This window comes from Engystomops pustulosus, chromosome 2 (genome assembly GCF_040894005.1).
Source record: "Engystomops pustulosus chromosome 2, aEngPut4.maternal, whole genome shotgun sequence".
Classification (NCBI taxonomy): Eukaryota; Metazoa; Chordata; class Amphibia; order Anura; family Leptodactylidae; genus Engystomops; species Engystomops pustulosus.
In genome coordinates, this window is record NC_092412.1 from 183,455,040 (window position 1) to 183,480,689 (window position 25,650).

At 41.7% G+C, this 25,650-nt stretch overlaps 1 protein-coding gene across 3 annotated transcripts in view; it reads right to left on the reverse strand.

Annotated features, from left to right (window-relative positions):
- MFSD4A (major facilitator superfamily domain containing 4A) overlaps positions 1-25,650 on the reverse strand; it is a 55,414-nt gene that overhangs the window by 14,834 nt on the left and 14,930 nt on the right. For all 3 annotated transcript variants that reach the window (XM_072137502.1, XM_072137501.1, XM_072137503.1), the window contains 4 exons: positions 9,489-9,687; positions 2,034-2,273; positions 1,764-1,941; positions 927-1,042 (listed from right to left, as the gene is read on the reverse strand). In XM_072137502.1, the coding sequence (XP_071993603.1) occupies positions 927-1,042; positions 1,764-1,941; positions 2,034-2,273; positions 9,489-9,687 (733 nt within the window). The remainder of the gene's footprint in view (positions 1-926; positions 1,043-1,763; positions 1,942-2,033; positions 2,274-9,488; positions 9,688-25,650) is intronic.

Here is a 25,650-nt window from a genome sequence, read left to right on the forward strand (position 1 = left end):
CTGTATCCAGTCAGGTATTCAGGGGGAACTCTCAGATCCAGTGAAGCTCTCCCCACCACCTCTCTGCCGATTTGCCACCTAAACTCTCCCCACCCCATTGCCCCTCCGACCTGCCTTCTTCTACATGTCAATAACTGGTTGTTCACAATGGCAGCCTGCTTGTTCCTGGCTACCTCCTCAGGCACTTTCACATGTATGGCCATTGTGCAGTGACGTGGGTCGGAACAGGGGACTAGCAGACCAGCTTCAATGATGCAGATGCACTGCGCATGCGCCACCATTGTGAATGGGGGGTGAAAAGGGCAATATGGTGGGGAGAGTTTAGGTGGCTAGACAACAGAGAGGATGTGGGGAGAGCTTCACTGGATCTAAGATACATATTGGTATGCAAATGTGCTTCTTGGGGCACCCGGGAAAGGACCATGCCTGATTTCTCCTTTCTATGCTTCCCAGCACCACCCATTTGAACAAGGTCAGACATATTTAACAGAAACAATTAAAGAAAGAAGAAAACAGGAGCACCAGCAGACATGGCCCCATTCTTGATGCACCAAGGAACTAATGTGCAATACAGAATTTTCTACAAAATGACTGGGAAACAGGAACAATATGTGTGGAAAGCTTATAAAGTGTCTGATACAAATTGTCACATACGTTTTTATCATACCAAGACTGAAAATATGTTAAACCCTAGTTTTGTCTATCTAGCATCTTGTATGTACTCTTCCTTTGCTTGTATTCACATGCTTGTTTATGTTGCTTGCCACTTTTTAAATCTCCTATCTATTACTGGTTATTGTTATCTGTTATCTGGACAGTTTAGAATTTTCTAGCACATGATAATAGCTTTATCTATTCATCCTTCATTTTCACATACAGCACATATCCCAGTAGTTACACGAGCAGACACAGTACATGTATCTTACCACTATTCCATCTGTCATGAACAAGATCACTGCTGAACATACATGAATTGCAAAAAAAGTGTAAGGGGCATTCCAAAACCTTTTATTCTGGCAACAAAGCATATGTATCCCATGACCTGTGGAAACAAGCAAAGTCTATATCAGTATACCAATATATTGTATAGCAGGGGGGCCTGTATAGAGAAGGGAGGGGCAGAAGGGGATGCTGTATAGCAGGGGCCACTGTATATAAAATCATGACGGCTCTGCTGTATAAAAGAGGGGTAGAGTAATTTATCGGGGCACTGAATGACAGAGGGACTGTATATAAATTGAAGATAAGGGACTCTATAGCAGGAGGAGCCATTGTATAGCTGTATGGTGCTGTATTGAACGGGGTGTATAATTCATGAAGAGGGGTTCTAGTATTTTTGTTATTCAACAGTGACAAGTCATGGCATTAGTAATCCTGTGCCTCATAGAGAAAAATGTCTCAACTGTCTAAACGCTGTAGAGGCTTTCTCTGGGCAACTCTTTCAAACAAGTCCTATTTGTTCAATATATGTCTAATTATATTGTCGGGAACTTGAAAATTTGACCTGCAAACCAAGACCTGTAGCTCTTGGGTTTTGCAATTTCTCTGAGAATTGTATAGTAAATTTGCTAGATTCTCAGAGTAGGATGATAAACGAATGAGCAAACTGTGAAAACGTTTACTTTTAAAGATATGGCTACATCTACATAAAAGTAAAAAATATCTCCAAAAACGGCCTAAATAAACATCCACATGAAAAAAATATCCCCACAACAATTATGTATAATTTTCTAACCTCAAAACTCCCACCCATATTTTCTTACCTTTTTCTTGCATATGCTCTTCTTGTTTTTCTGGTTTCTTCTCATCATTTGGTTCAGTCTCCCGCTTATTCTCCATTGCCAACTCGTCTGCAGACAGTAGAGAACCATTCTTGCTTTTACAACCAGGCACCATACCTTTCTGATACATCAACAGGAAAACTGCAATAGGCACTGGAAGCTGCAGGGAAATTAAAGTAAAACCTGGTCTAGTAGCCAGCCACTTATCACCTCAGTATATACATATATAGTGAACTACATAAGAGAACTCACATTGATGGTAGCCATGATCCAAAAGGCATAAGACACATTGGACAGTACTGGACCATCAAGTGGAAGGACATAGTGAGACACATTGCCCGGATGATTTGGGACTATTGAGTTCCTAATGTGCTCAAGGTTGCTACTTCCATTCTGTGTGTTATTTGATTGAATACAGTTGGTATCAGAAAGGAATGGGTCCGCTATCAATGGACTCAGAAGAGCTCCAAAGCCAACAAAGAAGTGAAGTACCTAAGGGAAAAAAAGGATAATGTTAGTCCTGTCAACCCCATGTTTCTAAGGTAAATGGTAACTTATTGTATACTCAGTATATTTTTATATGTGTCTGGTGATCTGTCATAATTTTTTTCTGGTATGATTTTACTTCATTAAAAATGTTGACTGCAATCTGACTAATGGACAGTTAAGGGTCAGTAGGTGGAATGCATCCAGCTTCTGGAATCTGCTATTCTCATCTAACACTCTCATGAACACGTGTGAAGGCAGAACCAAGAACCAACAGCATTTTTTCATTCACTGGTGTCAACGCTGTTTTACTGAATACATACAGTATATACAGACTCAAATTTGCTACCATTTTCCCTAATTTTCCCAGAATATCCAGGCAAATTTGCGTTCTCCCAAAAATAGTAAGGATTACAAACTCCACCTTCAAGGCTGGAATGTCCTGAATTTATTAATTAAAAGCGAGGAAAGATAAATTTTTTATGTTGCTTTTCCAGCAGTTTCATTTTTCTGATTCTACTCATGTTAAAGGGGTTGACCAGGTATATGTATATATTTATATATGCCACACGCCATCTATAGCATAAATTTAAGGCTGCACTGCCTGCCTCTTATACAAACAAAAACTTGGAAATGACGGAAGGCACAGTGGGTTAAGAGAAACGTGGAGAGTGACGAGTATATGCCCCCCCCCCAGCCATGTAACAAAATATTTACATACCTGGACAGTCCCTTTCAGTTATTTAGCTGATACCCAATGTTTCAGCTGCTGTTACCTATGTTATCACCAGCTGAAGTTTCATTCAGGTCTACATTTAAATATTGTCAAGTATACATACAAAAAGACAGACCGCTCCAAGCAGTGTTCTGGTTCACAAAGGAGATTAACATATTAAGGACAACCTTCTATGATGTCAATATGCAAGACAACTTCTGACATAAACACATACTAAATGTAATTTATATTACAAGATGATAGGTATATCATGGCATAAAGTATAAAAGTAGCTCAGCCATTCAAAGACTTCTGTTATCCCTTGTCTCTAAGATTTTCATATTGTCATAATCAGCTTGTATTACAAAAGGACGTTCAATGCTGAGAATTCCAAACTTCTATAATCACAAATGGAAAACTTCTTTTTTAGTTCATGAAAAACTGAACAATTCTACAGAAATCCTGAAATACCAGTCCCCTTTAACACATATTGAAACTAAATATCTTAGTTTGTTGCTATGTCCCTCCATGGCAAAATATCCTCCACTATGCTTTTCTTCATAAATGCATTTGAGATTATATGTGTTATGTTAATGTTAGTCAGAACTTGTAGGCACAAAGCTTATGACAGTTGAAATCCTGAAACTTAATGGGAATCTGTCAGGTTGTTTGGTACCCATTAACTATCCTCCTGACTTTATCCATCTTTTATCGTGGAGTGGAGATAATGTCAGGCGTCATCCCTCCGGCAAACACTTTGTTTCACCTTGGCTTTACTAGCCATAAGGCCTCAGTGTCAGGGGGCTGAAGTGGACTCAAGTGTGTGGACCCCTATTACAAAAGATGTTTGAAACCCAAAACCCCAGAAGCCTTCTCAAGATGAACAGTCTCAGACGAAATGTCGCCTGCATGAGGTAAAACACCTCAGAATTTTTAACCATTTCTGTGGAGTGTGGCCTTTTTTATAAACTTATTACAGACTTCATTGGGTCAAAAGTATTGGCATATAATCATTTTATAATGTCTATTTGTGGTCAATATTTAGTTTTTTTTGGACATGTGATTAATCTGCTAATTCAGGTATAAGAGACCAGTGGCTCAGTCTCATTCAGTGAATAACAGCTATCCCTGTATGCAAATTCATATGGGAAGACATACTCATTACCAAGTAGGATCATCCATTGGACAAGATATACTGTGTCTTTTTCAGAAAACTAAATTTTCTCTTCTCTATAACATGCACCCTGCATATCGTGCAAATTTGGTTTCAAAAAGCACTACACCAGGTGATCAATGTATTCAAAAACTCTATGGACCACAGTTACCATTCTGGTTATGATAGACATAGGTCTTTTTTGTGTGCTCCAGAGAGGAGTCCAAGAATGTGGCATGCCCAAAATTTTGGGATAATTTTCTGTTGTAATCTAAACCAACAAATAGGGGGTGTGAAGTATGACTAGAGACAAGTGCCTCTCAATAAATTAGAATAACAGCATAAGGTTTATTTTCAGTAATTCAATTCAAAAACTGACACTCATATATTAGAGTTATTACAAACAGAGTGAAGTTGAGGATCATGGCTTACAGCCAAGTAAAACCCAAAAGTCATTGGGGCACATTTACTTACCCTGTCGCATTCCCCGAGGTGCGTTGTCCGACGAGGTTGAAGTCAGGCGCGATTCACTAAGATATCCTGCATGTGTCGCTTCCCCGCTCAGGTCCACCGGAGTTCACCTTCTTCTTTCCGGTGTATGTGAGTGCATGTCTTGCAACACAATTCGATTTTTAAATCCCGCGCTTAGTCCGAATCAGTCGGGTTGTCCGACGGCCCAGCCCCGATTTGTGTTGTATGAAAGTCGGCGATTGCGTGCACCAAAAACCCCTGTTAAATGTGGCGCAAATGCGGAGTGCGGACCCTTAGGAAATGTTCCGCATTATCTCAGAAAATTTTAATAATTAACCCAAAAAAGCTGCAATGGCTTTCTATGCATTTTAAAAGGTCCCATAGTCTGGTTCAGTAGGCAACAAAATCATGGGGAAGACTGCTGCTGACTTGATAGATGTCCAGAAGGCAGTGATTGACACACTCCACAAGGGGGGTAAGCCACAAAAGTTAAGCTGTCTGTACACAGTGTAATAATGGAGATTTGATAGTTCCTGGTAAAAAAAAACATTGGATTTTCTGAATTATACGTGACCTATTGATATTAGGGTGGAAATCCCATAGAGCTCCATCAATAAATAAATGGGTAATTGAACTGAAGAAATTAAAACATTTAGAAAAAATTAAAAATTAGGAAAAGGGATTTATGGTGTAAGAAATGGTTTGTAGAGGAGTGAAAGGGGAAAAAGGGTAATATGGAAAAAAAATAGTTTTTTTAATTTGCAATAATTTTTTTTTCTTTCCTCTCTGGCCGGGGAGGGGTGGGATTGTGGTAGGAGGGGAGTGGCTTAACCCCTCAGGGACAATGCACTTTTTCGTTTTTATATTTTCATTTTTCACTCCCCACCTTAAAAAATCGGTAACTTTTTTCTTTTTCCATGTACACAGCTCTGTTTGGGCTTGTTTGCGGCGTAACAAATTGCACTTCATAGTGATGGTATTTATCATTCCAAACTGTGTACTGGGAAGCGGGAAAAAAAATTCAGAATGCAGTGAAAATGATGAAAAAACGCATTTGCGCCATCTTCTTGTGGGCTTGGATTTTACAGCTTTCACTGAGCACCTCAAATGACATGTCTATTTTATTCTTTGGTTTTGTACGAGCACGAGGATACCAAATTTGTGCAGGTTTTAAAATGTTTTCATACATTTAAAAAAATTAAAACCTTCTGTACAAAAAAAAAAAATCTTCATTTTGCCATGTTCTGGCACTAATAACTTTTCCATACTTCATTGCACGGAGCTGTGTGAGTGGTGTCATTTTTTGCGACCTTTGATGACGTTTTTAATGCTATCATTTTGAGGACTGTATAGGCTTTTGATCACTTTTTATAGAATTTTTTATACTTTTCAAAATGGCAAAAAGTGGCATTTTCGACTTTGGGCACCAATTTCCGTTACGGGGTTAAACGCCGGGAAAAATAGCTAATATATTTTGTTTGATCGGACATTTTGGGACGCGTTGATACCTAATGTGTTTATGAATTTTACTATTTATTTATATTTATATCAGTTCTAGGGAAAGGGGGGTGATGTAAACTTTTTTTTTACTATTTTTCATATTTAAAAAAAAAATAAAAATTTTTTTTACCATTATTTTAGATCCTCCAGGGTAATTTAACCCTGCAGGGTCCGATTGCTAATGCTATATACTGCAATACTACTGTATTGCAGTATATAACAATATTACAATGAATTCTAATAGCCTGCCCTCTGCTAAATGAGACTCTAGGCTGCCATAGCAACCAATCACCGCCCTCCGATGATCGGCCATCCAAGGGCAGCGATCGGCCATCCAAGATGGCGGCAGGCATTTAACAGTAAGCTGGGTGCCGCGGTCAGGTTCAACAGCGGCACTTAACAGGTTAACTGCCGCGATCAGTGCCAGCACCAACCGCGGCAGTGACAGGCAGGGGTTGGCTGTTTTATTCAGCTATTACCCGGTGTGTATGAAGAGAGCTCAGCTCGTGAGCTCTCTCCATACACCCTTTGCGGCAGGAGGACGATATAGTTTGTCCTCGGTCGGCAAGGTGTTAAAGACATGTATTCATTGATGTACAAGGTCATCCTATTTAATATTTACAATGTGAAACATATAAAAAATCAATAAAGAAATTGAAAAAAAAATGGAGGGTTGAGTGGAAGGAATAAGTGTGGTAGAAAAAAAGTGAACAAGCAACTGAGATAACTGGGATAAGCCATTCAAAAATTTGTGGGAGATTCAAAAGGAGTGAATTTCTGCTGGAGTCAGTGCACCACACAAAGACTTAACCAGGACATGAGCTACAAGTGTCACTTTCCATATGTCAAGCCACTCCTGACCAATAGGCAATGCTAGAAGTGTCTTACCTGTGCCAAGGAGAAAAAGAACTGTATTTCATTTGGAAATCAAGATCCCAGAGTCTGGAGGAAGAGTGAAGAGGCACAATTCAATGTGCTTGAGGTCTAGTGGGAAGTTTCCACAATCAGTGACGGTTTGGGGAGCCATGTCATTGGCAGCTCTAGGTCCACTATGTTTTATTATGTCAGCGATGCCGTCTACCAGGACATTTTAGAGCACTTCATGCTTCTCTCTGCAAACAAGCTTTTTGGGGATGAAATTTTTTTGGCACTAGTCTACACTGCCAAAAGTACCAATATCTGGTTTAATAACCACAGTATCACTGGGCTTGAAAGGACAGCATACTCGCTTGACCTTAACCGCATAGAGAGTTAATGGGGAATTGTCAAGAGGGAGATGAGAGACACCAAGCCCTACAATACAGACAAGCTGAAGGATGCTATCACACCTCTGTAGTGCCCTTAGCTGATCGCCTCCAAAATTTTTAACAGTTGGTGTTATATAATATTCTAATTTTCTAAGATAATGGGGGAGATGTATTAATTAATCACTGTTTCTGATGCGGGATGCTTAATCTGGTGCAGTACAAGAGTAGAGAGTTGTACATTGCACTTCCTATTAGTTGGTCTAGTTTGCTGTGCCATAATATTGAATTTGTGGTACATGGACAGAATTGTCTGGAGCACAGGCTATTTTTTTGTCATGTCACACCTACTAGTTACCAAGAACACGCCTGTTTTTCTTACAAGTCGGAAAACTGACTAAAATGGCTTAAACACATCAATAAAGTAAAAACATAACACTTTCAAGGAAAGTAGAAAAATAAGCCGGCTCACCCAACCATTAGACCGTCCTAGTTGTCCACACTCCGTGGGGGTCCTCTGGTGCTCGGACCACTATTCATAGTCAAGTAGAGAATCCAGGGAAAACGCAAGAATGCCGGCACTTCAGGAAGAACGTCACAGGGTGCGGTAACAAAATGTTGTCTTTATTGTTTAAAACGCCATTACACAAGGACTGATAGGTTGACGCGTTTCGACGGAGACCGTCTTAATCATAACCTGCCAAACACTATCTGAGCTTGTTCCTTTTAAACTATGCGGTTGTCACGTGGATCGAGTCGCGCCCCCGAGTCACATGACTGAACTCCTCCCACCTTAGTCACATGACCGGGGACGCGGCTCGAGAATGCACTGCTCAGATAGGTAAATACATACTTAAAAACTAGTATTACATAAAAACATTTTGGCGAATCCATTGGTATCAGTTGTTTACAATGTTTACCAAATGGGTATCAATAACTTTGTACAAAGGGAACAACCTATGATATAGCGGAATAAAATATAGATATAAATAATTCTTAATGTGAATCTCATGTTACACATATATCATATATCATTCAGAAACGAACCCTTACGCTTGTATCATTTAGATTATCAGAAAGAATATGAAAATAATAATGTGCTATGGTCTGTTCTTTAATGACATTCCTAGGAGACTTAAAGGATAAAATGAATTGACGTTAGAACGTGATACAGTACACATAGAATGGCATATAAATCCAAATATATATCTCATGTGTTCATTGAGCACTAGGCGTTGTGTTTTTTGCTTATATGCATATCTTACATATCTATGTGCTCCAAATGCCTGTGATGTATAACCATAATGTCAGGGTCTTTTGAACTCATAAAAGTGGGCTGAAGGTTTAGAAGGGCCACATCGGGGAGTATGACAGGGAATGTTGCATGAAGTTATCTAATAAGTCAGAATTATGTCCTGTCTTTTATTCATACCCTGTGGGGTTCTGCTCTCCATTATAAAAATCCAGTAACTTTCCCTGTTTATTAATTTCCTTTTCATATTGCCTCCTCTAATCGGTTGACTGACTTTTTCAAATCCAGTCCATGTGAAAAAATTTGTGGATTTGTTATGTGACTCTCTAAAATGCCTAGAGGCTGCTGATATTCCTACTGCTTCGTTGGTAATATCTGATAAATGACGACGTATTCTAACCTTAAGGGGACCTGAGGTATGTCCTATGTATTGGATATTGCACTTAGTACATTTAATGGAATATATTGTATTGCATGTGTTGCAATTAAGATATGACCGGATGGGGTAACTTTTATTGGTGGTACTTGATGTTATATTTGTGTCTGTTGCTATGTAACTACAGGCTTTGCACTGTATGTGTCCACATTTAAAGCATGTGTCCACATTTAAAGCAATAAAGTGGCACAGGGCATTTCACGTGCAAATTTTGATACAGTTTTGATACAGATTGATACATCTCCCCTCAATGACTTTTGGGTTTTCCTTGGCTGTAAGCCATAATCATCAACATTAAAATAAATAATCACTTGAAAACTGTAATGACTCTATATAATGTAAGAGTGTGACTTTTTGAATTTCTATTACTAAAAAAAACAAAAAAACTTTTTGCTGATATTCTAATTTATTGAGAAGCCCTTGTATCTGGTGCAGTAGTGCATTTCTCACCTGTAAGAAAACGGCTGAGTCCTGCTGATAGGTTTTCACAAGCTGCATGTTAGAGATTGTATCAATGTTGCCCATGGCCAGACCAGCTACTGCCATGACCATTACAAGGACACCAACATGTTTGCAAAATGGAATGATGGCAAATACCAATGAGATGGTCAGTGAGGATATAAGCAAAATAAACAAGCACAGCTTCAATCTGTAGACAGCAAAACAGAGAGATTAGTATTAAGACTGAACTGAAATATAGTACAGCTAAAAATACAGAGAATTGCGCTTACATTATTTTATGTAGAATGCAAAACTGTAATAAATGTCAGAAAATCTGGTAGACCCTCTATAATGGAATCAGTTTCCTAATGTATACAATGTTGTTGTCAAATATTTCACAACAATAGAAACAAGACAAAAATCATATACACATCACTCATGATGAACACAGAAATATTGGGGCTCATTTAGTAAGGGTCCCGCGGACCGCACTTTCGTCGGACATCCCGACGATTTCCATTTTGCGCCACTGGGACAAGGATTTAAAAGGGGTTTTTGGCACATGCGATCGGATTTTGGCTCTATCGCGCCGGCTTTCATGCGACACAAATCCGGGGGGGGAGGCCCGTCGGACTCGGACAATTTAACGTAAAAATTTAACGTAAAAATTGTCGCAAGCCATGCACTTACATGCACCAGGAAAAAGAAGGTGAACTCCAGCGGACCTGAGCTGGGAAGCAAAACATGCAGTATATCGGGCGGATGATCAACGTGAATCGCCGCAGAGTTCATCCTCGTTGGACAGTCCAGATCGGGGATCGCGCAGGGACCGGGTAAGTAAATGTGCCCCATTGTATATCACCCTCAGCAATGGGGCTTTCTACAACTAGACTTGTGGGTCAGTAATCATCTTCTGCCTACTTACACTGATATTTTACTATGATGCTTGTAATAACATTTATATCAATCTACATATAGTTTTCTATTTTATGGCTTGTTAAATATATGTAAATAAAATGTTATTTTTTTTATTAATGTTCATATTTTTGTGGTACCTTTCACATTTTTTGGGTGTAAACAAAGTCTACAGAGTGTATAATGTTATATGCAAAGTTGTCAATTATTATCAGCCAATATACCATAATAAACCTGGCACATTTGTGGGTTGTGTGGTCTCATTTACCCTTTGTAATTAGCACAGTAGGAGTTACTTAATGACTTCTGAGGGCATCTGCACACACTGGTACTGTACAGCCTCTAAGTTCATGCATTTCCTATGGCAGCCTTATTATGAATAGGACTAAACAAGAGGTGAATCACACTTATTGTATGTTTCCTAGTCATATCTTTTCTGAAAAGACATAGCACCAAAAGGAACAAGTCTCAGAATCCAACCCCTACCCCTCTAATGTTTATGTAGGAGGTCACCTCACACAGTGGACACTGCTGAAAATCATGTGAGTTTAAGAGTGTGCAAATAACTGAGTAACAGAAAGTAGTTAAATGCTTGGCACTGCCTCTGTTAACTCTTCTATTGCCAGGTATGTACCAAAGTGTGTATAAATTCTATTAGTAAATCCTTTTGAATTACATTATTACCTAAAATGATAACTGCTAAGAGACCCCATTCAGGTGTTACTGATCACTGCAATGTAACTGAGTTCCTATAAAGTAAAATACCTGACTCTGTCTAGATAATCCGGGGTATACCAATGCACATATTTTGGCAGTTTGGGGTCTATTGAAAACCCCGGAATTGCCAAATTTAAGCCAGAAGCAGGACCTAATTGGCTGGTTCTCAGCTAACAGCTGTCATACACTGCAATATATTAAATTTTAATGTATTATGTTAATAGAAATAAACTCCCCAAATCCCATTTCATGTTTAACATACTTTATTATGTAGAGAATGTAAAGATATTCTAAATGTTTATCCATTTTTAAAAGAACTGTTAATATACCACGGTTATTTTGCCACTAGAAAAAGAATGCAAAAACAGCCCTTAGATGAAATCTACCATAAAAATCAAGCATGGACACTTACTCATAGATCCAGGCACTATGACTGTGGTAATCTACTTGTATTTGTTATCCATGGCCTCCTTTCTTCTAAAATCAACTTTGAAAATTATGCTTATGAGCATGAAAGGCTACTGGGGCTACACTGTGCAGGGGCACTTCCCTCTCCCACTGTGTGCTGGAACCTCTTGTGCTGCAGTGAGATTACATCAGACAGGGGAAGGGGGGAGCGCCAGGGGAGCAAGAAGGAGACAGCGTAACAGCCTGATTATCTGCATTGTGGAGGGGCTCTTGGAACCACCTCCGTAGCCTTTTAGGCTCATAATGGTAAAAGTTGATTTTAGAAGGAAGAAGACCATATATAAGACGATGATTACCATGGATCTATGAGTAAGTGTCCCAGTTTTATCCAGCGCTGAATTTTGATTCTAGGTTTCCATTAACTATCTTTGTCGATAAAAGAAATTGTAAATTAATTGTGATAAGTTTATTTATTGAATATCTTGAGAAATCCTAAAATGATGTGCATCTCTGGAATCATATTGTGCTGCAGAATAATACCATCATGTTGTTTATGTCATATAGTAAATGCTCATCTGGCAAAATAATCTATTCAACTACCAAGTTATGCGTCCTGAAGGCCAAAATGACTGTCTTTAATAAATTAATTAATAAATGGTTAACAAATTAGTGTAAATATTGGAATATTGCCTTTCAGATTCTATCTGCAGGTGTCAATGACTCAACAAATACATACCTAAAACTTTTCCGGTTCTCCTTTTAGAAGCCTGTGCAAAAAACTAAAAAATGTCATATCTTTACCCTTTGTGTGTCCTTCAAAAACACTTGAGCATTGTTATCTTGTTTTTCACTTCACTGTGTGTGACAAACAGCTTTACATGAATATTTATCATGTGAGAAAATGTAGTCATGCAATAAGCTCAAGTGGTTATCTCTATAGTCATGTTTGAGGCAAGCGATTTGACCAGAGCAGGACGCGAGCATTCAGCTTACAATAGTCATTGTCCAGTAGATGGCCAAAATCACATATCCTAATTGAAGCAATCTTGCATAACAAGATTCTGGAAATCTACAAGGTTCCCGAATATAACAGAGGTGTACAATAGAGTAAATGATGCAGATGCATTATGAAATCTCCTTAGCTAAAAATATAAAATAATGGAAACACAGAAAGAAAATATGACAGTGCTGAACCATAATGATGGACCACAATGGACTTAAAAAGTGTGTGTACAATGTGACAGCCTGTGAGTAGAAGGTAGGTGAACAGTCAATTAGAAAGTAGAGTCACTATGGAAATAAATAAGTACATAGCAGCAATGAATCAAATGAGGGGGACCCGATGGGGACACCAACACAGCACCACATCAAAGGGGATGAAGGGGATGATGAAGCGATAGCAAAATACGTGTCGGGGTTTGTTGCATGTAGTCCTGTTTACTACCTTCTACTCACAGGCTGTCACATTGTACACACGCTTTTTAAGTCCATTGTGGTCCAAAGTGTGAGGCTAGCGATTGTCCCAGAAGTCACATGCACAGTTACATTGTGTGTAGTCATCTTTACATCTTTCCATTAATAATAATCTTTATTTATATAGCATCATCATATTCTGTAATCAGTATTTTCCAAATCATTTCATTTTAATGGAAAAATAAATGCTAGAACTTGATTAAATACTATGAGCTAACTTTTGCTACTTTTGAGAGAGATGTACCATTTTGGGATACATAGGACTTTTTATATTCTGATTTTTATATTTATATTTCAATGGTTCTACCATACCATTGACAGATACTGAATATGTATTGTCCCCCCCCCCCTCCAAAAAAAAGAAAGAAAAAAAAACAATACAACAAATAATTGTCTTGCAAATACTGCCTTACCATAATGACTAGAATTATTACTACATAATACTGAATAATACCACCATATATGACTACTACCATTGCCATGGCATAATACTGAATAACACTACCATACTTCAGGTAAAGATATTGTTTAGACTATACTACTCTCCAGATGTGTTATACAAGATGAAAGTGAAGAGTTCATCAAAATGCTTCAAATGTGGAATAGAGGAGGCTGACTTCCTTCATACAATTTGGGCATGCCCCAGACTTAAAGGCTTCTGGGACAAAGTACCGTTTATACTCATGTATAAGCCGAGTTTTTCAGCACAAAATATGTGCTGAAAAACTTCCCCTCGGCTTATACACGAGTCAAAAAAATAATAAAAAATGGACTAAAAAAAAAACTTATTTACTCACCCTCCGGTGGCCCCGATGCGCAGCGCTGCTCCCCCGATGTCATCGCGGCTCCTCTTCTGGCTTCCTGGCTCCTCTTCTTGCTTCCGCACTGTCTTCTGTCTTCTTTAACATCGCGTTGGGCGCCGCCATTGTTCTTCTCCCGTGCGGCGCCTAGTATGACGTCAGCAGCAGCGCGTCATACTAGGCGCTGCACGGCAAAGAACAGTTGTGGCGCCCAACGCGATGTTAAAGAAGACAGAAGACGGTGCAGAAGCAAGAAGAGGAGCCGGGAAGCCAGAAGAGGAGCCGTGATGACATCGGGGGAGCAGCGCTGCGCATCGGGGCCACCGGAGGGGGGCTCACTGTATACTACTGGGGGGACACTGTATACTACTGGGGGGACGCTGTATACTACTGGGGGCATGCTGTATACTACTGGGGGGCAGGCTGGGGTGGCTGTATACTACTGGGGGCATGCTGTATACTACTGGGGGGCAGGCTGGGGTGGCTGTATACTGCTGGGGGCAGGCTGGGGTGGCTGTATACTACTGGGGGAAGGCTGGGGTGGCTGTATACTACTGGGGGCAGACTGGGGTGGCTGTATACTACTGGGGGCTGCCTGGGGTGGCTGTATCATACTGGGGGCTGCCTGGGGTGGCTGTATACTACTGGGGGCAGGCTGGGGTGGCTGTATACTTCTGGGGGCAGTGCTGTATACTACTGGGGGCAGTGCTGTATACTACTGGGGGCAGTGCTGTATACTACTGGGGGGCAGGCTGTATACTACTGGGGGGGCAGGGCTGTATACTACTGGGGGCAGGCTGTACACTACTGGGGGCAAGCTGTATATTATAGGGGGCTGGCTGGCTATATACTTGGCTGGGTCTGTGACCAATGCATTTCCCACCCTCGGCTTATACTCGAGTCAAAAGGTTTTCCCAGTTTTTGGTGGTAAAATTAGGGTTCTCGGCTTATACTCGAGTATATACGGTATATCTGCAGATAAATAAAATTTTAGAGACGCCCCTGACCCCCTCGATTAGTGTGGCAGTTATGGGACTGTTTAGGACTTGCGATAAAGTGGATCAAAAGTAGAGGTCATTGGTACTAAAGCTCATGACAATAGCAAAGGTTCTTATAGTTCGAGAATGGGGGAGCAGCAGGATTCCCAAGGTGGATCATTGGTTCGCTCTTACACAGAAGATTAAAAGATATGAACAAATACATTCTGATAAAAGTGGATCCAGGGGGAAATGGACTGAGATCTGGAGTAACTGGAAATAGGTTCTCCTTTTTTTTTTTTTTCTCTCTCTTGCCAATGGGTGGAAGGGAAAGGGTGGGGGGAGGGTGTTTTAGTATACTGTATAAGGTTAATAATGTATAAAAGAAGAAAATGTAAAGGAAACTTTGTTTTTTATTCATCCTTTGGGATGATAAATGTTTGTATGATCTGCATTTTCTATGGTATGTAAAAAAAAAATCAATAAAATTTGGAATGGAAAAAAAACCAAAAAACACTACCATACTTATACCGTATAAAATTAATAAACAAATGTATACCAAATGAACAAAAAAGAAATAAACAAAGACCAAATCTACAGACACTATGCAGATCATAAATGCAGTTATACTGTAAAATAATTATATATGATGATGAAAAGCTGATGTCTCTCTTTTCAGTGTATTCTATTAGGTCCATACAATATTAAAGCTATTATAGTGCCCCTGTTGTATGGTATCTCTAGAACAAAACAACAGAAGAATCAGGAAGGGAGAGAAAAGAGGAGTAAAGGTATCAAACCTATACACCAAGTAAGTCCAGATCCACGTAGTACGTAATAGTGTGCAGATCGGACCGGTATAGTAAGTAACACACCAAAGAAATGCTTCCCATAAGCATGAACAAAAACAAAAGGTACCCCCTTGAAGAGGGACAGGGAAAAAGGGGGAATGGAAGCACTATGAATGACCGCATTAAGTCTGAACAATTGTAGTAAAACAAATACTTTATTAATGAATATTTAAGACATGATAATAAAAGCTAAATGAAAAAATATCCCTAACGTGCGTTTCGGCTCGTAACAGAGCCCCCCAGACGAAGAGTGACCCCCAGACGAAGGCTCTGTTAGGAGTCGAAACGCGCGTCGGGGATATCGTCATCCCGGACAGTGGAGGTCCACTCAATTTCACCTTCTGTTTATTGGTAAGGCATTATCTCTACCTTTTTGTGCGCATTACCCGTGTCTATGCATGAAAGCAATTGTGTGCTACTATACACCCTTTGCATTTACTATACGTACTATCTGTCCTTACCCATTACATTTGCATGCTTTGTTCATTTGTAATTCCTCCTATTTCTGCCCAGGATGACGACTTTCTCATCTGTGTCGCCGCCCTGCACTGTCATTCCCCCTCAGCATCAGTCTGAGGATTTTCATTTAGCTTTTATTATCATGTCTTAAATATTTATTAACAAAGTATTTGTTTTACTACAATTATTCAGACTCAATCCGGTCATTCACAGTGCTTCCATTCCCCCTTTTTCCCTGTCCCTCTTCAAGGGGGTACCTTTTGTTTTGGTATCTCTAGAAGTAAAGTGATCATTTTGTTCCACGAGGCACTGAATTTTATAATGGCTCCCCCTGGGTATGAACTATTGCTGTAGAATTTGTCCCCAGATGTCATTTGAAGCGATATACATCTAAAAATACCAAAGTCAACACTAATTATGTAGCATTTTGTAAACGCTATGATGACAGCAATGTAATCAGGTAACTTCTCGCATGTGTTAATGCCACATGTGAACGCACCCTAAATTTACTACTAGGCAGGTGTTCTTTAAGGAATATTTCTGATTTTAACTTAGAAAAGCTGCAAGTGGCCCCAAGCACTTGTACTATTGCATTTACTAGAAGGCCAGAAAAATATTACTGCATTACCTGCTCCTCTAATCTACAGATATTTTAACACATACACCAGAGAGAGTGCTATAGGGCAGTAGAAGTAGGAATAAACAAGAAATAGTACAGTAGACAAGTTAATCCAAAACCTCTGTTTCTTCACATCACTACTAGAGATGAATGAGCACTAAAATGCTCGGGTGCTCGTTATTCGAGACAAACTTTTCCCGATGCTCGAGTGCTCGTCTCGAATAACGAGCCCCATTGAAGTCAATGGGAGACTCGAGCATTTTTCAAGGGGACCAAGGCTCTGCACAGGGAAGCTTGGCCAAACACCTGGAAACCTCAGAAAAGGATGGAAACACCACGGAAATGGACAGGAAACAGCAGGGGCAGCATGCATGGATGCCTCTGAGGCTGCTTAATCGCACCATTATGCCAAAATTATGGGCAACAGCATGGCCATGACAGAGTGACCGAATGAGGCTAGATAGCATCTAAAACATCCAATAATTGACCCTGACACTATAGGGGATGGCATGTAGAGGCAGCGGCAGCAGCGCAGGCTAGAGAGTGTCATGGCGACATACCCTAAATGGACTCAGGCTTCAAACCAATGGATGGCAGAGAGGAACCAAAGGAGGTGAGCAAGAAGCCCTGAAAAGATTTCCTATGTCAACAAAAGGTTGACGGTATATTTAGTCGATAACACAGCATGGTGGCGACATAGTGACCAAGTTCCATAACGTATCTGGTGAAACATTCGAAAAATGAGCCTAACACAGCTCGTTTGATAAAGGGACGACATGTGGAGGCAGCCATGGAGACGACTTCCATGATTAAAAGTGACAGTATGGGGCATCCATATTGCTTCTATTATTGAAACTTCAGGTCTCCAGCATGGCGGCGACAGATGGGCCGAGTTCCATTATCTATCTGGTGAAACACCTGAAAATTCTGCCTGACAAAGCTCGTTTGATAAGGGGACGATGTATGGAGGCAGTAAAGTAGTAGTAGATTAAAGGTGCTGCATTTAAAACTATGTTAGTTGGATCTTGGGATGGAGCTGGCGGTCCGCTGCCAGGCGAGCTTTCGCCTGTCCAAGCCCCTGTCTCTCAGCTCCTTTCCAAACAGCACTTCTAAGAACCTTTTGTATAAGATCAAGTGTAGTAGTATTCTTATAAGTTGGGGTTATGGCGGGTGAGGGGAATGTAAACAGATGCGCAAGAAGCGCTGAAATAATATCAGTAAAAGATAAAAGTTTGCCAGTATATTTTGTGGATAACACAGCAGGGTGGCGACAAAGTTAACAAGTTTATTGTGGAAGCCATGAAAACAACCCAAAATTCTGCCCGACACAGCTCGTTTGATAAGGGGACGATGTATGGAGGCAGTAAGGTAGTAGTAGTAGATTAAAGGTGCTGCAGTTAAAACTATGTTAGTTGGATCTTGGGATGGAGCTGGCGGTCCGCTGCCAGGCGAGCTTTCCCCTGTCCAAGCCCCTGTCTCTTGGCTACTCCCCAAACAGCACTTCTAAGAACCTTTTGTATAAGATCAAGTGTAGTAGTGTTCTTATAAGTTGGGGTTATGGCGGGTGAGGGGAATGTAAACAGATGCGCAAGAAGCGCTGAAATAATATCGGTAAATAATAAAAGTTTGCCAGTATATTTTGTGGATAACACAGCAGGGTGGCGACAAAGTTAACAAGTTTGATGTGGAAGCCATGAAAACAACCCAAAATTCTGCCTGACACAGCTCGTTTGATAAGGGGACGATGTATGGAGGCAGCTATATGGACGACTTTTGGAGGCAGCTATTGAGATGACGTGTGGAGGTAGCAATGGAGACAACGTGTGGAGGCAGCTAAAAAGACGACATGTGGAGGCTGCTATGGAGACAATTTAATTTGGATAGTGCCTGTATGTGGCAGTCCAAAAAAGTTTTCAAACCAGAGGAGCAGGTAGGTGGTCCTCCAGAAAAATTAAATAGATTAAGTGCCTGTATGTGGCAGTCCAAAAAAGTTTTCAAACCAGAGGAGCAGGTAGGTGGCCCTCCAGAAAAATTAAATACATAGAGTACTATAGCTAGAGCCAGTTGGCCCTGGCAAAAAATAGACAGTTTCCTCTGCTTTAGTGTACAAAGAGGAGGAGAAGGAGGAAAATGAGGAGGACAAGTGCATAAATTATTCAGGTTGAGCTTCCTTCACCTGGTGGAGAATGGAAATCCTGAGAAATCCAGGCTTTATTCATCTTGATAAGCCTCAGCCTGTCAGCGCTGTCAGTCGACAGGCCTGTGCGCTTATCGGTGATGATGCCACCAGCTGCACTAAAAAAACCCGCTCGAACAACACGCTAGCAGCAGGGCAGGCAAGAACTTCCGAAGCGTACAAGCGCCAGTTCATGCCACATGTCCAGCTTTGAAACCCAGTAGTTGTAGGGAGCTGTGTGATCTTTTAGGACGATGGTATGGTCAGCTACGTACTCCCTCACCATCTTTCTATAAATATCAGCCCTACTCTGCCGAGACTGGGGACAGGTGACAGTGTCTTGCTGGGGTGACATAAAACTGGCAAAGGCCTTGTAAAGCGTACCCATGCCAGTGCTGGACAAGCTGCCTGCTTGCCTACTCTCCCTCGCTACTTGTCCCGCAGAAGTACGCCCTCTACTGCTAGCGCTGTCAGAAGGGAAATACTGTTTCAGCTTGTGCACCAGGGCCTGCTGGTATTCATGCATTCTCACACTCCTTTCCTCTCCAGGGATAAGAGTGGAAAGATTTTGCTTGTACCTTGGGTCCAGGAGAGTGAATACCCAGTAATCGGTGCTGGAATAAATTCTTTGAATGCGAGGGTCACGGGATAGGCAGCCTAGCATGAAATCTGCCATATGCGCCAGAGTACCAACGCACAAAAATTCACTCCCCTCACTGGCCTGACTCACCATTTCCTCCTCCTCCAACTCCTCCAACTCCTCTTCTTCTGCCCATACACGCTGAACAGTGAAGTACTGAACAATGCTCCCCTCTTCTGTCTCGCCAACATTCTCCTCCTCTTCCTCCTCATCCTCCTCCACATCCTCCGATATGCGCTGAGAAACAGACCTGAGGGTGCTTTGGTTACCAACAAGGGAATCTTCTTCCCCCGTCTCTTGTGACGAGCACAAAGCTTCCGACTTCATGCTGACCAGAAAGTTTTTCGACAGGCCAAGCAGCGGGATGGTGAGGCTGATGATGGCGGCATCGCCACTGACCATTTGTGTTGACTCCTCAAAGTTACTCAGCACCTGACAGATATCAGACATCCATGTCCACTCCTCATTATAGACTTGAGGAAGCTGACTGACCTGACTACCAGTTCTGGTGGAAGTTGACATCTGGCAGTCTACAATCGCTCTGCGCTGCTGGTAAACTCTGGACAACACGGTTAATGTTGAATTCCACCTCGTGGGCACGTCGCACAACAGTCGGTGAGCGGGCAGTTGGAGGCGGCGCTGCGCTGCCCTGATACTGGCAGCATCTGTGCTGGACTTCCTGAAATGCGCACAGATGCACCTTCGTGAGCAAATCAGACAGATTGGGGTATGTCTTGAGGAAACGCTGAACTATGAGATTTAACACATGGGCCAGGCATGGCACATGTGTCAGTCTGCCGAGTTGCAGAGCCGCCACCAGGTTACGGCCGTTGTCACACACAACCATGCCTGGCTTCAGGTTCAGCGGTGCCAGCCACAGATCAGTCTGCGCCGTGATGCCCTGTAATAGCTCTTGGGCTGTGTGCCTTTTATCGCCTAGGCTCAGCAGTTTGAGCAACGCCTGCTGTCGCTTAGCGACGGCACTGCTGCTGTGCCTAGAGCTACCGACTGATGGCGCCATGCCCACGGATGGTAATTCGGAGGAGGTGGAGGAGGGGTGGGAGGAGGAGGAGGCATAGTAGGCCTGAGAGACCTGGACCGAGGTAGGCCCCGCAATCCTCGGCGTCGGCAGTATATGAGCAGCCCCAGGGTTAGACTCGGTCCCAGCCTCCACCAAGTTAACCCAATGTGCCGTCAGCAATATATAGTGGCCCTGCCCGGCAGCACTCGTCCACGTGTCCGTGGTCAGGTGGACCTTGTCAGAAACGGCGTTGGTCAGGGCACGGATGATGTTATCTGACACGTGCTGGTGCATGGCTGGGACGGCACATCGGGAAAAGTAGTGGCGGCTGGGGACCGAATACCGAGGGGCGGCCGTCGCCATGAGGTTGCGAAAGGCCTTGGTCTCTACCAGCCTATAGGGCAGCATCTCCAGGCTAAGTAATCTGGAGATGTGGACGTTGAGGGCTTGGGCGTGTGGGTGGGTTGCACTATACTTCCTTTTGCGCTCCAGCGTCTGGGGTATGGAGAGCTGAACGCTGCGCATGGAGACATTAGTAGATGCTGTGGAGGATCGTGGAGGCGAAGATGTGGTTTTCGCACGGGAGGTGTTTGGGCCGAGGTCCTGGGCAGGGGGCTGACTAGCAGAGGCAGCAGATGACACAGGGGAAGGAGCAGTGGTGTGCCCGGCCAGAGGTGAATGGGCTTGGTGCCATTGAGTGGGATGTTTAGCATTCATATGCCTGCGCATACTGGTGGTAGTTAAGCTAGTAGTAGTGGAACCCCTGCTGATCTTGGTGTGGCACAGGTTGCACACTACAGTCCGTCGGTCATCCGGTGTTTCTTTAAAGAACCTCCAGACTTCCAAAAATCTAGCCCTCACCACGGGAGCTTGACTGCGTGAAACATTTGGCGCTGATGTACCAGCTCTGGCCCTGCCTCTCCATATGGCCCCACCACTGCCTCTTCCAACCTGTTCTCGTCGAGGACTCGCCTCCGTCTCAGAAGCACCCGGCCTATCAACCCAGCTTGGGTCTGTCACCTCATCATCCTCCGATCCCTCAGTCTGCTCCCCCCTCGAACTTCCTGCCCTGACAACAACTTCACCACTGTCTGACAACCGTGTCTCCTCATCGTCCGACACCTCTTTACACACTTCTTCCACTACGTCAACAATGTCATCATCACCTACAGACTGCGACCGGTGGAAAACCTGGGCATCGGAAATGAGCTCAGCAGCAACCGGACAAGTGGTTTGTGACTGTGGGAAGGGTCCAGAAAACAGTTCCTCAGAGTACGCCGGTTCAAATGCCAAATTTTCCTGGGAGGGGGCAGACTGGGGGGAAGGAGGCTGAGGTGGAGGAGCTGGAGGAGTGCTGATTTCGGTGACATGGGTGGACTGCGTGGAAGACTGACTGGTGGACAAATGGCTAGAAGCATTGTCCGCAATCCACGACATCACCTGTTCGCATTGTTCTGGCCTCAACAGTGCTCTACCACGAGTCATAGTAACTTGAGACATGAACCTAGGGAGTGTAGCTCTGCGGCGTTCCCCTGCTCCCTCATCAGCAGGCGGTGTCTCACCTCACCCAGGACCACGGCCTCTGACCCCTGCAGTAGTTGGACACCCACGTCCACGCCCTCGTCCTCTACCCCTAGCCCTCGGGTTCAACATTTTCAAAATTAAAGTGTAAACTGTAAATTTTTTTGGATTTTTTTGTTTTTTTTTTCGTTTTTATTTGTGTTTTCTTTGTGTTTTTTTTTTACAAAACGATGCTATCCTATTGCTATGGCTAGTTTCTAACCTACACTGACAGCACACAACTGGATTTTGTGCTGTGCCTGATGACTTTGAGTTATAAAAAAAAATAAAAGTAAAAAAAAAAAATCAGCAGACTGTGCCTAATTCAATCAAACCCCTAATAAATTGTCCCACTTAGGTGTTTGAGATGTGTGTGTCACTAAGAGCTAAATAGAACGTTCCCAAGTCTCTCTGCAAATTCCTCACAATATGGTACTAGCTGCACTACTAGTGCCAGCAAGGCCAGCGACAAGCAAATCAACAAAAAAATAAATTTAAAAAAAATAAAAAAATAATATATATATATATATATATATATATATATATATATATATATATAAAACGCTATTGTAGGCCTAAGAAAGTCGGTTGGGTTCTTGCATGCCTAGTTTCTAACAGCACACAACAACTGGATTTTAAGTCACTTTAAGTTTTGAAGAAAAAAAAATCGTCAGACTGTGCCTAATTCAATCAAACCCCTAATAAATTGTCCCACTTCGGTGTTTGAGATGTGTGTGTCACTAAGAGCTGAATATAATGTTCGCAAGTCTCCCTGCAAATTCCTCACAATATGGTACTAGCTGCACTACTAGTGCCAGCAAGGCCAGCCACAAGCAAATCAACAAAATATATATATATATAACGCTATTGTAAGCCTAAGAAAGTCGTTTGGGTTATTGTATGCCTAGTTTCTAACCTACAGACAGCAAACAACAACTGGATTTTAAGTCACTTAAAGTGTTGAAAAAAAAAAATATCGTCAGACTGTGCCTAATTCAATCAAACCCATAATAAATTGTCCCACTTAGGTGTTTGAGATGTGTGTGTCACTAAGAGCTAAATATAACGTTCCCAAGTCTCTCTGCAAATTCCTCACAATATGGTACTAGCTGCACTACTAATGCCAACAAGGCCAGCCACAAGCAAATCAACTATATATATATATATATATATATATATATATATATATAACACTATTGTAGGCCTAAGAAAGTCGGTTGGGTTCTTGTATGCCTAGTTTCTAACAGCACACAACAACTGGATTTTAAGTCACTTTAAGTTTTGAAAAAAAAAAAATAAATCGTCAGACTGTGCCTAATTTAATCTACTACTAGTGCCAGCAAGTCCAGCCACAAGCAAACAAAAAAAAAAAAAAAATATAACGCTATTCTAGCCCTAACAAGGGCTGTTGGGTTCTTGTAGACTCACTCCTGCCTAACAGTAAGCTAACATAACACCCTAACGCTATCCCTGCTGCAGCAGCAACTCTCTCCCTAACGGCATCCAGACAGAGAATGATCCGAGCAGCGCGGGCAGCGGCTAGTCTATCCCAGGGTCACCTGATCTGGCCAGCCAACCACTGCTATCGACGTGTAAGGGTACCACGTGATGCTGGGTGGAGTGCAGAGTCTCCTGGCTTGTGAATGGCTCTGTTTCTGGCCGCCAAAAATCAAAACGGCGGGAGATGCCATTTTCTCGAGCTGGCGAAATACTCGTCCGAGCATTGAGCAGTTTCGAGTACGCTAATGCTCGAACGAGCATCAAGCTCGGACAAGTATGTTCGCTCATCACTACCCAATTTCAGTTCCAGATAGTGAGCAATGAATAAACCATCTAGTGCAGAGAAGTTAATATATAAAAACAATTGGGGTCTTTATTTAAAATACCCACTCACAGAGGAGTGGGTATATATCTTTGGTTTATTATATGCTACTCACAAAGAAGAAAAGTGTATACACTTATTCATAAAACCAATTCAAACACAAAGCATGACGATCCGTTCTAAGCACCAACATGAGCTTCCCCTAAATAAGGCTTCTTCCAGGGCAAGATTATAATGCTCCTACTAAAAATTATTTTACTACCTTCTATCTTATGTTTACTACCTTCTGTGGAGGACCAACAGAAAAGAGGTTATTATGCATTGGCGGGCTAAAGATAAGGGGGCATCATTGGAGGTGGACTAACTAAGCTTGGATATTATAATGGGTGCTTAAATAAAAAGAAGTAAAGCCTAAAAATCTAAAAAGTCATGTTGGCTATCTCATACTTTTACCTGCAACTATTTAGCATATGCTTAGTTATGTAGATTCTTTTAATGTTAATGTTTTGCTCCAAAAAATCTATGTTTTCCTTTTTTATACCCATAAAACTCAGGTGTACAAAAAAACTCCTCTTATAGGACGATAACATATAGCTCAACATTGGGACCACCAGTGCGACATCTGGCATCAGGAGGGATGAAGATCTCGCCTCAGGAGGCAGATGCAGAGACCTGAGGGGAGCGGCAGAAGAGCAGATGGTAAAGTGTTTGACTCACCCAGCAGAAGTACAGACCTGCTTCTAGCAGCAGGACTGCTATTCACCCACCAACCCACCGACGAGTGTAACAAACAAGTTATTCTATTTGTCAGGTGAATGAATGTTTGGCAGGCAGCACTTTGACTGTTTTTCTTGGGAAAACATCAAAGCTGACTAAGTTGAAATCCAAGCTCTCCAGTTCCATTTTCCCCTAAAGGCAAATCTCTATGTGTATAACCAACTTTATGCGGATGTTCTCAAGCCTTGAGTTTTGTTCTTGGATGAGTTAAAGATCAGGAAATGGCTGGTGCATCCAGCAACTAAGAAATTATGCTGCACCTGTTTCAAGGCTATATTTGCTTATTGGGAGGCTCCAGGATCTTAAGACTGAAGGTAATTAAAATGATTTCCCTCTCAAATCTCGCTAAGCATCCACACTAGAAAGTTGATACTAAACTGTACCCTTCTAAATTACATTGAATTTAATTAAAATTCATAAAATGCTGCCCAGTGAATGGAAATACCTACATCTGGCAGGGAAATTTCAATTTTTCAATTAAAAAAAACGTATATTCACAATGTATTTACAGTATATTTATAATGTACTACATAAAATCTAAAAAAAAAAAACATCCTTTGCAAAAAGGTAAATCGACAGTAATCGCAGTAACCATCAAAGCTTCCATATGCATATACAGGCGGTCCCCTACTTAAGAACACTCGACTTACATACGACCCCTAGTTACAAACGGACCTCTGGATATTGGTAAGTTATTGTACTTTAGCCTTAGGCTACAGTAAACGGCTATAACAGTTATCAAAGGTGTCTGTAATGAAGCTTTAGTGTTAATACTGATTCTTATGACAACCCAACATTTTTAAAATCCAATTGTCACAGAGACCAAAAAAGTTCTGGCTGGGGTTACAATGATAAAATATACAGTTCCGACTTACATACAAATTCAACTTAAGAACAAACCTACAGACCCTATCTTGTATGTAACCCGGGGACTGCCTGTACAGTAATAGCATTAA